The sequence below is a fragment of the Amblyomma mixtum genome, chromosome 3 (assembly GCF_055824585.1).
Source record: "Amblyomma mixtum isolate Tamu chromosome 3, ASM5582458v1, whole genome shotgun sequence".
Taxonomy (NCBI): domain Eukaryota; kingdom Metazoa; phylum Arthropoda; class Arachnida; order Ixodida; family Ixodidae; genus Amblyomma; species Amblyomma mixtum.
The window spans coordinates 220,409,661-220,422,708 of NC_143014.1; the positions used below are offsets into that span (position 1 = coordinate 220,409,661).

A 13,048-nucleotide genomic window follows, 5' to 3' on the forward strand; every position below is an offset into this window, starting at 1 on the left:
CGAGTGCGCACCGTACGTTCGCTCAGCAGCAGGCAGCTTTTACGCCCTTAGCAAGCAACGAAAAAGAACTATGAATCGTTCTAGAGGTGTTGATGTGGTTGTTCACGGGCGCGTTCCCTGCATTACGTGATTTGTTGTGCATGTAGTACAGCAAAACGCACAAAAATAGTCGGCAAAAAAAGAAATAATAATGTCGTCACAGCATAGCTGCTTGAAAGAAGCAGTAGCCTTCTCGTCTGTGGCCACTAAGCTCTCGTGTTTGTTTCCTGCATGCTGCCTCGTGTTTGTTTCCTGCATGCTGCAAACGACTATGCCACAAAGCTCTTGTATAATATGATCTGAAAACAGTTGTCTTGCAGTGTTTCTTTGACATCACTGCATGGACTCCCAAATTTAATTCACTGAAATACAGTTGTTGAAATGCAGTTAAAGTGGAGAGAGACAATTCCTTTCTTCAATTTCTTCTTCTTAACTCTGTAGCATCAAGAAGTACTACTGTGCTGTCATGATAACCACCAATGCAGCAAAAATGCTGCATTTTAAAGTGCTATCTCATTGTCGGTTTTTGACTCACATGTGATCATGAATTAGCTATTTTGAACTTACATAAACTTCACCAGTGTGCTCGATGTGTGTAAGTGATGGATTCCAAGCAGAATGGTAAAAAAGAAAAATAGTATTGGCAGCATGAGCATCAATTTCTGCCACAGCTATTTGATAACAAAAAGCACAGCTATCAAGATGCTGATCACACCGTGTTAAATGCAGCGGCATGCTCGCAAGGTTGTGACAAGTCCTGCATATTTGGCAGAGGCAGACATGTTTGCATTAGCAGCCATAATGAATCTAATAATAGGCTGATTGCTATACTCTAACCACAGCTCTATGTACTGTAATTTCAAGTTTATTTCAAATGATCAAAATGGCACAACTGCACCTTAACAAAAAAAGAAAAGCATGATGTGCAAAGTGTGTAATATATTATGCACATAATCAGTGGTAAAAAGCATAACATGCCATGCAAGCAATAACGTACATGACACTTTTTTTATTGGTAATTCTGTACACTAAGTGTGCTACAGTAAACTTTTATCACCAACCTTTTTTGCCTGTGGGCTGTGCCCAAGCACATCTAAGTGATGTAAAAGCTGCAGTCATATAAGCAGCAAATTAAGAGCATATCAAAGCTTTTCATTTATGCATGACCACACCGGTGTTCATTAGGTGACCAAAAGTATCTGTTACCCAGCACTTTAAGGACACAGAGTTAAAACAACCAAACACACTAGATTTTATAGAGCCAGCTCAAAAAATTACTCAGCAAGGACTTTTGGCTATGACTATAGACCTTTGCATCGGGCGAGGGAGTTGGCGAAACTCCTCCTCTCTGGACTGTCGGAAACCGGTTCCGCCGCCGCTTCCACCGTGCTAGCGCGAGGTGCTCACGACAGTCCAGTGAACAATATGGCAGCGCCCAGGGAGCCCTTACTGCAAAGGTCTATAAAAACCTTAGAATGCTGTGAAGCACGGTATGATTTCCAATGGTATCAGTTAACCAGGAACTGGGTACAAATTGCAGCAAATAATAAATTCAATAATCAGAGAAAGTTCACAAGCATAGACAAACATTGCACAATTTCCAACTTCAGCCAAGGTTGCCGAGTGCCAGTACAGCTGATTTTACAACCATGACTCGAAAGCACATGACAACCAGACGTGAACCGACAGCATGCATTACAAATGATATGCCCAATCTTCCTCTGTTAACACAAAAACATGAATGCACCAGAACTTTGACCTTTGCATGTTGGTTGCATAATGAAGTATTCATTATTCAGACAGGCACACTAAAGCTTTACATGAACTCTCATTTTATTTACAAGATACAAGCAATGTGCCAGACATCAGGAGTGAGCAATCTTATTGTTAACGCCCACTGGTGCTGCCTCTCAAATGTGATGGTTGCACTCGTCAAATGTACACAAATAAAAATAACTACTGCAAGGAACTAAGGCACACCCATTTGCGCCCTCCTTCTTTTGTCTTCGCTATGATTTGCTAATGTTTCATCACTAGCCTCAGTACTGTGACCAGATGTTTTTCACCCGGCCTGCCTTATTACTCAGGCACTTTGATGTCCAGGTATATCGCAGAATGCATGCAGAAAAAATTTCCCTCACAGCAAAACCATTAGCGGCAGCATGCTCCATGGAGATACTTGATGCCTTTCCCAAGGCAGTCCCCTTCAGTCCATATTTTTTTACTCATTCTTTCTCCAGCACCACTCTCTCATGAGAAAAAAAAGAAATAGTGATGTATGCAAATGTGCACTCCCTAGATTTCAGAATGCCTATAATATCCAAGTGTTAGCTTTCAAACTACATACCTATGTGGTAAATACTTTGGCAGATTGATCACCAATGTCAGTATTTGTGACAATACAGCTGAGTTAGCCTCATTAAGTGGAAAGTTTTATATGCTGTCTTATGCTTTTATGCTTCACAAACGACTTGCACAAATTATAAGATGTTTTACACATATCTGAAAGTCCACCAGCCTTGTTCGGAAAGGGATTCAGGTGACAATGAATGAGCATTGTGCGTGCAAGTGCCAGTGATGTGTGTGTCAATTACCAAGTGATACGCACACTTCTTGACCAATTGCCCAAAGTACAGTTCAACCTTAACACCATTCTCACCCATGCTTGCACACTGTCTCTGATGTCCATTTCCTAGTGGCCTGCATGTGTGCTTGCTAAGGCACTGCACAAAGACCATGGCCCAGAAGCATGTGCTTTGTTGAAGCCCACTGGGCCTGGTCTCAACTCTGCAAACAAAACATTGGACTGTAGCATCGAGTGGCATGAAATCATAATTAGCCCACAGCGAAAGCCTACACATCGTAGCAAAATCGACTGAAACAGCTTCTTATGAACTCACAAGGTTTTTAAGGCGGAAGCCTTTAATGCCTCATTGTTGTAAGCAGGAGTTGTTGACAAAAATGTCACGCTTTTCAATTGGTCGAAGTAGTAGTCACGTCACAGTGCGCGAATTTCAAACGGGGCCAATTGTACTTCGGCTAGTAACCATGCAACCAATTAAAGGGATCGTATAGTGATGCTCCAAGTAAGTTGGAATGAGTTTAGTTAATTGCGTAATTACCCAATTAGCCTAATTAACCTTTCTAGGTAGGCCAGATAAATAAATAAAACCGAGTAGGAAATTGGTCGAGTTCGGGAATCGAACCCCGGTCTCCGGATTGCAAGAAGAGCATGCTAACCACTCCGCCATGCCAGCTCGATGGTTTGGAATGAACAAAGGCGCATGTAGTTACGGCGAGGTTCAGGTGTCCACCGAGGTATGCAAGACAGATACATTTCCTTTCCTTTTTAGACAAATGAACAGTCCGCACTGTGACAACTGTGCCTCGATAGAAACTGTGGAACATATCTTGCTTGAGTGCCCTGCGTATGCTAACGAGCGTGCGTACTATGAACATTGCATGCAGAAGCTCTGCTCAGTGCCCCTAACAATGGACAAAGTTTTAGGTCCCTTAGCCTGCCTCAGGCAACAGATACTTGCAATGAACTTTCTATTCACATATTTAAAAGACATTGGACATCTCGATAAGGTTTAAATTCACTTGCACGTTACCTTCATGCATTCTTCATGCAGGGAACTTCGTCAGCCCATTTGACGGACAATGCACTCCATCATTCCATAGGTTACATCAATACTCGCCATTGCATCCTTAGTGCCCATTTCATGGCCGCATTTTATCTTCGTTTTTTTTTTACCTCTTCCACACTGGTCTCCTTCTGGCTTTATCTCCCAAATTCCCCTCCCTATGGAGAGTAGCATGCCAGCGATTTTTAAACGCCGGCTAAATTCTCTGCTCTTCATTAAAGAGCCTCTCTCTCTCTCTCTCCTTTCCTTTCCTCAAAAACCAATTTACCAACGAGCAAGGCATAGAACCGAACGGGCGATGGCGTTCTATGGACTCCCTGGCAGCATTGCAAGACGCTGTCACGTTTCACTCATAGAGGCGAAGCTTAACATCTCAACAACACATCAGTGACACAAGTAGCAACACCGCGCTTAAGGCTTTCGCCTCACCGCACTTTAGGTCAATAAAGTGCCCCCCCCCCCCCCCCCCCCCGAATTTTTTTTTGTCCCAGCTACATGATCCCACATACCAGGAAGCATCATCTTGATGCATGCAAATCCATTAGCTAAAGTATGAAACTCCCCCCTACCCTCTAGAAGTTCATTTACATCTCAACTGACAACAATAGCAGACAACAGTGGTTAGGTTGCTTTGCAGTGCAAGTTGCTTACTTAATAACCACTTAAACAAGAATCAACTCATGGAACATAACCCTGTGGAATAAAAATGCTGTTAAAAATGTGAGACAGGGAGCACGTTGTTGGGCGAGTTGGTCGTACATACTTAAAGAAGGGAATTGCGCTAAAAAGACACAGACGAGAAAGGACATGGACGGGCGCCCGTCCATGTCCTTTCTCGTCCGTGTCTTTTTAACACAATTCCCTTCTGGGAAATGTGTTAAAATTGTGTTGTTGGGAATTGGGAATTGTGTTGTTGTTCCCTGGGGTTCTTTTAACGTGCACTGACATCGCACAGTACACGGGCCTCTAGAATTTCTCCTCCAAAGAAATTCTAGCCGCCGCGGCCGGGATCGCGTGCCAAAATTCAACCTTGGATGTGAATATGGCAGATGCGAACTAATGGTTGTACATAAACGGTGGCAGCAATTGCTTCTTAAATGTGGATCCGGTGTCCTTTGCTGCACTGCCTCACAGTGTGCTCGGTGAAAATGCGTGGCACCCAACACACCAAGTCCAAATCCAAGAGATTAAGTATCCGCAGTGCAGCACAACAGTATGTTGCATCTTACATTGTTTAGATTCCAACATGTTTATCTATGCTATGGTTGCATTCATGTGGCTGATGCAATTTATGTAAGGTGATGTTCACATTGAGGAGCCAAAAACCGAATGCTGCAGTCACATTAAAATTCAAATGTATAACCCAGCCAGTTCAACACAAATTCTTTTACAGGTCTTTGAAACAAGCAAATAAGTGAACACACTGTTCTGCTTTCATAATGCTCGCACGCAGGCGCACTGCATCAGAAAACGGAGCCAAGGGATCTTGTTCCATTATGTGGATGTATTATGGTACACGCAAGACTCTGCACTCAGAATGATGTGCTGTACTCGGGTAGTAATAAAATGGCAAGGAAAGAATTCTCACCCGACTGGTTCATGCCATGTATCGTCAATACATGGCCCTGCTCCAACTGTGTAGCCTTGTGCATTTGCTTCCACATGCAACTGTTTCTATCGTTTCAAAACTTTCCAAACTGTAGTGTGACAAGCGTAGAGGAGGCTGAAACTATAACAGAAGAAAAAAAAAACACACTTTGTCGGCCAGTCAGCAGTAATGGGAACATACTACTAATTTCAGTTTATGTGAACTTAAAACTTTTATTTTGAGACTCTGTACACAGAAATAAATATGACAAGTGTGCCTTTGTATTTCTGTGAAGCAGAAAAAAATACTGCCTATTGTTCATTAAAAAAAAAAAAAGATGTCATTTAACAAAAAATATATACAGTACATAGTGTCAGAAGATGCCATTGTATCTCAAGAAGACTGTACACATGGCACAATAAATGAATAAATTCATAGAAGACATCACCTGACAATGGAGCTAGTGGTTTAACTGAGTGTACAAGCACAAGCTTTTTTATGATCAGAAAATAACACTCGGGAAGCGAATGTGAAGAGTCAGCAACGAAAAAAGGAGAATTGTTATAGGAGCAGGTCACTTCATATGATGAGAGCATGAGGACTTGCAATCTTATACACAATGCCTTGAAATCCCATTTTTATTGTAGGTTTTAATCATTTCTTGCCAGCTATGTGCACCTAAGACGGTAAATTTTAAATACTGGTTGCACGGGATAGGCAGTTTCTATCAGTGGAAATTTCAGTGAAAAAGGCCACCATGACTGCCTTTCTAAAGTTTTTCCTTTTACATGTGTTCCAAAAGTGCAGACTGATAGTGTGCACTACCATACGTATATCACAAAGCTTAGAAACAACACTCAAGAACTAACATTTTGACACTAACACTCGGTAACAATTCATAGCAGCCCTCAACCACACAGCTTCGCACAATTACCTAGAGGAAAAAGTGCCACGCTGTCCAGGCGAGTTTTTCAGCCACCATGGAAGGAGTGTGAACATTGTTTGCCTGAAAACATGCAATTGGGAGCAGAAATATGGCAGTGGAAATGTAGGCAATTTGCAGATGAAAAATGAATACTACTGAAATGTTCCTAGAGCAAGCAAGACCTACTGGACCACTTCAGGTAATCTAGCGTCAAAAATCTTTGTGCAAGTTTGTAGATTAGATGGAAAAATGAGCTGTATTCACACTGCATATTAATTTCTTTTTAATTGCACTCTTAACTTTTCTTACCTGCTCTGTACAATAAGCTTTTGGTATTACCTGTGTTTCGAAGTCGACAAAATCTTTTCTTTTTGGAGGTTTTGATAAATAAAGAGCTGTATTTCTATAGTCAAATTCACATTCTCAACCAAACACAAGCCAAGCCAAACAAAGTCCACACTTCTCGCACTCCTACAGTGGGGCTGCATGTCCAAAGTCTTCCCTCCAGGCAAAATTGTAAATGACCCTATTCTTGCAATACGAAAGCATGCACGGATGACCAACCATACCCACCTCTCACAGCGCATGTACAATTGCGATGAAAAGAAATGCAAACAACAAGGCGCTACGTGCTCCGCTGTTCGAATTTTTCATTGCAGTTTTACATGGGTGGTAAGAAAAGACAGTGTCGTCCTAGAATGTATAATGGACGACTCTAGCGCTAGCCTTTTTTGCTCCCACTGAAGGAGAACCATGATGAAAAGAATTGTGAACAGCGGAGCACACATGCTCCGTTCTGTTCTCACTTCTTTTCATCGCCCCTGTACCTCATTCACCAATAAAATCAGCGGTTACCACGAGATAGGGCTGCAAACACCAAACCCGACACTCTCAGTCACTGTGCCAAGAAATGATTCCAACCAATTACCCGTCTGCATAAGCGCTAGCTCATTGGTCAGCAAATTCCTGCGCAGCTGAGGCTACTGGCCTCACCAGCATTTAGGTAATGCCTGAAAAAGTGAGGCACAATGTTGCCACCGACTTGCTTCATGCATGTACACAAAAGGAAGGAGCAACATAAGCTTTGTGACATCAAAGAACCCACTCCTAGGCAAATGGTAATCTTACAAACTTTTTAATTCAGCAAACTACTCCAGTTTCATGAGCATATGCCATTAATGTACCAATTACATCAATGAAAACATCCCTAAAAGTGCCTTTGGTGTTTGTAAAAGCCTTAGCCATTACAACCGCACACAAAACAGATCCACAGTTGCACATTCCACAGATGAACATTACATGAACAATGGCAGGCTTAAGGGGGGACGAGGGTCTTAAACCTAACCTTTTTATTTATTGCTAGAATCTCATGAAATTTTGCAGACAGGTGTGTTTTTCTCTTCTGATTCCACAAATGCAGTCATAACTGAGCTGGCTGTCCTAGATCAAAAGTTATCCTAAATATTACAGTGTAATTAGGTAATTTCTTATGCAGCTTTAATGAACTTTCTAATTGCATTTTGTTGCTTTTAATTACATGAATTGATAGGCAGAGAATTCCCATACCCGATGACATTGTTTTTTTTGTTTAGGCCACGTAGAAATCGCACAATGAGTTGCAGTCAGATACTGTGACCTTTTACTCTTGACAGAGCGTATCAGGATGGCATGCCCTTTAGAGAAAAACGAAGAATGTCACCGGGTATGGGAACTCTCTGGCTATCCATTCATGTCATTAAAAGCAACGAAATGCAACGAGAAAGTTCATTAAATCTGCATAATAAATTACCTAATTACATTCTTGACTTTGTAAGAGTTAAGACCACCAGCTCAATTATGATTACATATTTGGAATCAAAGACAAAAACCCATCTGTGTGCAAAATCTCATAAGATTCTAGCCGTTAATAAAAAAAGTTAGTTTTAAGACCCTCGTCCCCCCCTTAACATACTGGAACTAGATAAGCCCCATTAAAAATTTTTTATTCAAACACATTTTACTACTGTTCACAAGCAACCAGCATTAATGATTAATGGTGACACAAACAAAGTACACCAGTCTGTTGTTTTTGTCTCATGTTGTGGTTTGTTTTTCATCTTGGTGCAGTTAACTGAAACCATTCATTTGAGATGCATTAAAATAGGTGCTAAGAAAGCATAAAAGCAATGGTGATTTCATTACAATGCTCTGAGCACTACACACAAGAATCAAGGAGACAAACATGCAAGCAGCAGTAAGCACCGCACGAATACATTCAACAACTTACCCAAAAGCTCCATGCATCACGGACACATTAAATCATGCTGGTAGCCTCCGGCACTGCCGAGATAATGCACGTATTTACACTGCATATCTACACAGGCAAGCACACTTTCAAGTACTGACAAGAGCTCATTACTTGTATTTACAATCTGTACAATTCCTCAGTTCTTTTCCACAAACAAAAGACCATAACCACCACCATCACACTTAATATGCACATCTGGGGAAAGAGCAAGCAACAATCGTGCAAATGACCCAATGGACACCTGGAAGCGGCCAGCTACACTGGCTCCGAAATCCATTGTACCACACCGGCTGAACAGTAAAAATTTAAGACACGATGGGTGAACTAAGGTTAAGGGGGGACATGGGTCTTGAAAAAAAAATTTTTATTAATGAAGTCACAGTTACGAAATCTTTAGGGCATATGTATTTTTGTGTGCTGATTCTAAATATTTCATTTAATTTCATGTAAAACAATTCCTTGAGCACTTATGCACTTTTTATGCTAGCATTTTGCGGAGAGTTTTGAAGAAAATTTGCTGCAGGAAACTCACTGAAATGTATGCCATTGGGTTCTCTTGACACCAAGGAATACAATAAGGGTGAAATTGTCTTCCTGCCTATCATAGAACTTAAGTTATAGAGTTTTGAAGTTGTCGCTTCAGAAATGAGAAGTAAAATGTGTATTCCTGTGTCTGAAGTTGCAGCTTCAGTACCCTATTACTCAAGTTCTATGAGAGCCAGGATGATAATTTTACCCTTATTGTATTCCTTGGTGTCAAGAGAACCCATACACTTCATGGCATACACTTCAGCGAGTTTCCTGCAGCAAATTTTCTTCAAAACTCTCGGCAAAATACTTGCATAAAAAGTGCATAAGTGCTCAAAGAATTGTTTTACACGAAATTAAATGACATATCTAGAATCAGCGTACAAAAATACATGTTCCCTGAGAATTTCATAACTGTGACTAAACTAATAAAATTTTCTTTTCAAGACCAGCGTCCCCCCTTAAACAACTGCAATAGCCCATGCAGTAAGCTACTGAAATTTCCAAACAATAAAAGTAAAAACAAAGATAAAACAGGAATCCAGGTGAACATGTGTAAAGATGCTGACTAGTACATAACTTAACTGATGATGTGAGGCTTGTATTTACAAATAGCAAGGATAATGTCAAACATGGGGAAATTACAAACTTGTACACACATTTCTGCTACCCGCAGGAGAACTTCAAACGCAGGAAAGAACTAAGGCCAGATTTGTAAACACATCATGATGTGTGCTAGCCTTTGTACCACATGCACAAAAAAGATGAAGCCAGCACCAGCTGTTTTTTTTCTACCTCTGTGAGGAATAGCAGAGAAGAAAGTGCACACAAGTCTTAAAACAGGCAACCAACAAAAAAACCCTGCTCACATTCTATCAGGAAACTGATTAAGGAAGTAATGAAACACTACTGCAACCAGGCAAGGCAGCCAAATCAGCAAATCAGGTGGTACTTTACACCAATATTACTGGCATGTGACATCACACAATTTTACTGACCACATCAGTATTGCAGCATGACAAGATGGACAAGGATCCCCACCCCCCCACCCCCCACACATGCATGCATTCACCAAATCAGTAAGAATAGAAAATGGGTAAAAAAAAAAAAAAGCAATTGTACAGCTGGTGTTTTGAAGACTTTTTTGCTTGATAAAGTGTACCAAGCAGCAGTTTGTTAGGGACCAGGCCAGTAACACTTGGAACGCTCTCAGTTCGGGGGGCAGACGTCTCCTCAGGCCAGCTGCCACAGGGTCGCAGAGAAGGCAGAGTGAGGATGGGCTAGAGGTTCAGCATTCGGCGGGCCGTCTTAGTCCTGCGCGATGAAACACGCTCTGCTGGGACGGAAGCAGGTGCTGGCTTCTTCTCCACATTTTCGGCAGCCTTGCCCTTGGTACGGTGGGCACTGTCAATGATGGCTTCCAGGCACCGGCCGAACTCCTCCAGCACCGAGCGTTCCACCTCGGCTAAGGGCTTTTTCAAGCGCTCCGCCTCATCAGCACGTGCTAGCAGGCACTGACAGGTGGCTTCCACCACTTCCTGAGTGATGAACGCAAATGGCAACCTGCGCAGCACGCCAGAGCACAAAGTAAGTATGCACACGTGCACTTGCTCTCAGCTTAGCACTGGTAATGCAAAAAGCGGAAAGCACGAAGCCACATATGATGCTGGACAAGAGTATAAGACAATAAATGCAGCAAGGCAGAGAACATAGACTAAGTGTTCCACCACAGTGGTACCCTAATGGTTGGAGCACTGCCTTGTATGCAGGAAGGGTGGGATTCGATCCCTAGTGTCATGGGGTGCCGACTACTTTTTCTAGTCTTCCCCTGGCCTGCTGCTTGGGCTTCTCAGGGGAGAAATGCTTGAAAAAGAGTAGCCTCTGATGCCACCTCATGCAGACCAAACTTAACCATAGCACTCTGTGGCAAAGCTGCCCCTGCACCATTAAAATCAAACTGTCATCATTTTAATCAGAAACAGACGCTTCATCACCTCTGCACTGTGTTGCTTGTGTTCTAGTTGCTGTCTGAAAGGATCCTTCATACAACAACAAAATGCTGATGTACTGATTCTTTGTACATTTGTACATTCATTAAATGGTGTTAAACTCAATGAGGAAAAAATTGAATGGAAGGGGGGGGGGGGGGGGTTGTACATTCATTAAATGGTGTTAAACTCAATGAGGAAAAAACTGAATGGAAAGGGGGGGGGGGGGGGGGGGGGGGGTGCAATGTGGTATCAACAAACCTTGCAATTAGAACACTGACTTGCAGTCAATTCCCCAGATCATGCACAAGGGCTGTCCACCCACACCAGCTAACTTCAAGCTTTTTGTCAAAGGCCCGAAACAGCTCAGCTCTTTCTATCTTGAAGCATAAGGCATTCATGCTGCTAACCATCACAACAGGCACAATCAAAGATAACACATGCTTCGTTTGGGAGCATTTTCTTTCTCTCTCTCTCTTTTTTTCAAGGGATGGTAAGAAAGAAAGACCCGAACACCTCCAGCACCCTTTCTTGCACTACAGTAAAACCTCATTAATTCGAAGTCACTCGAACCACGAAGAATATTCAAATTAACCGAGCACAGCAAAGAACAGGATCCAGGAGCACATAGTACCCGCCGCTTGTCCCGAGCTGTACCTTAAACCCTCCAAATACATCACTCCATGTATAGGTCAACTCCCCAATTTTGGACTGCCATTTTTCTGAAGAAAGTAATCACAGATGCTGGTAACCTAACCCTCTAACCACGGCACACCACTGAAAAAAAAAAAAGCATCGCAAGCCGGCGCTGCATTCAGGGAGTCAAGCCGTCGCGAGCACGGAACAAGAAAGGTCGCGTCATGGGACAAGCGCAGACACAAATTTCGTGGTCCGCAGGCCGTACCAAAGTCAGGTTTTTGTGCTGGGAGTACTGATGCTTGAGTGCTTCACATATCAAGCATCGACATCGCTCAGTGCTGCCGCCTCACAGCTCTGAGGGGTCGTCACTTCACCAGTTTGCGGTGAAATCAGGATTGGGTATTCCCACATAGCGCTCCACTTCTTCGAATAACCGGGCTGGTGCAGTGCAGGACACCACTTCGGATTACCTGGTCAAATTTGCACTACAAAATATAGGACTGCAGAAATTCTTCAGGTTATCTCGTATTTCAAATCAACCGAATTCGAATTATTGAGGTTTTACTGTCTATCAAGTAAGAACACCAGGAAAACGAATGCAGCTACAGCACGGTACCTGGCAATCATATTGCAGTTGTGTGGATGCTAGAAATGGGTATGTATCTGCTTTTTGTCACATTTATTTGTGACAAAATGCGGACACATAAGGAAAAAAAAAAAAGTAGTAAAATTATAAATTGTGGGTTTTAACATCCCGAAGTGACACAGGGGCTACGAGGGATGCCATAGTAGAAGGGTTCGAAATAATTCAAGACCACGTGGGGTTCTTTACCGTGACTGGCATTGTGCAACACGTGCCCTTTGCATTACACCTCCATCGAAACACACCGGCCGCCATCAGGATTTAACCCGGGTCCTCCGGAAAAATACCTCTTTAAAAGCCTGTCTGTGAGTCTGCACACATGCATGCGTGAAAGTGCTCAAATCCCCTATTGCAAAAGTCGCAGTGGGAACAAGTGCCTAACAAACAGCATAATGGGCAACTGCAAACTGGTGACGTGGATCTGCAGCATGCTCGCGTGCGACTGCTTTAGAAAGAGCTCCTTAAATGAGAGCCACACTGATGGATGACGTGCGACACGTGAAAAATTGGCCAAGACTGCAAAGGACATTTGTTAGGGTGGGCTAAAAGAAGAGTGAAAACTAATAATGCCCTGCCCAGACCACTGACACAGCTAAGGACATTGGCTAGATTGGGCAAGATAAAAAGAAATGAAAAAAAACTGCCTGCACAGCGAAAGACAGAGGGAAACCTGCATGATGGCACAGCTCTGCAAGGAAGAAAGAGAGAGAGAAAGCAAAGCAATAAAGCAGATATGCCGCATTCTCATAACATGAAGGGTTGCA

General features: G+C 42.6%; 1 protein-coding gene across 12 annotated transcripts in view; it reads right to left on the reverse strand.

Moving 5' to 3' along the window:
* Positions 1-9,240: 9,240 nt before the first annotated feature.
* LOC149353747 (uncharacterized) overlaps positions 9,241-13,048 on the reverse strand; it is a 62,111-nt gene continuing 58,303 nt past the window's right edge. For 8 of the 12 annotated variants that reach the window (XM_089582764.1, XM_089582772.1, XM_089582774.1 and 5 more), the window contains exon 16: positions 9,241-10,577. In XM_089582764.1, coding sequence (XP_089438890.1) covers positions 10,295-10,577 — 283 coding nt within the window. In that variant the 3' untranslated portion in view covers positions 9,241-10,294. The remainder of the gene's footprint in view (positions 10,578-13,048) is intronic. The other 4 variants (XM_089582765.1, XM_089582770.1, XM_089582771.1 and 1 more) reach the window with 3 other exon arrangements.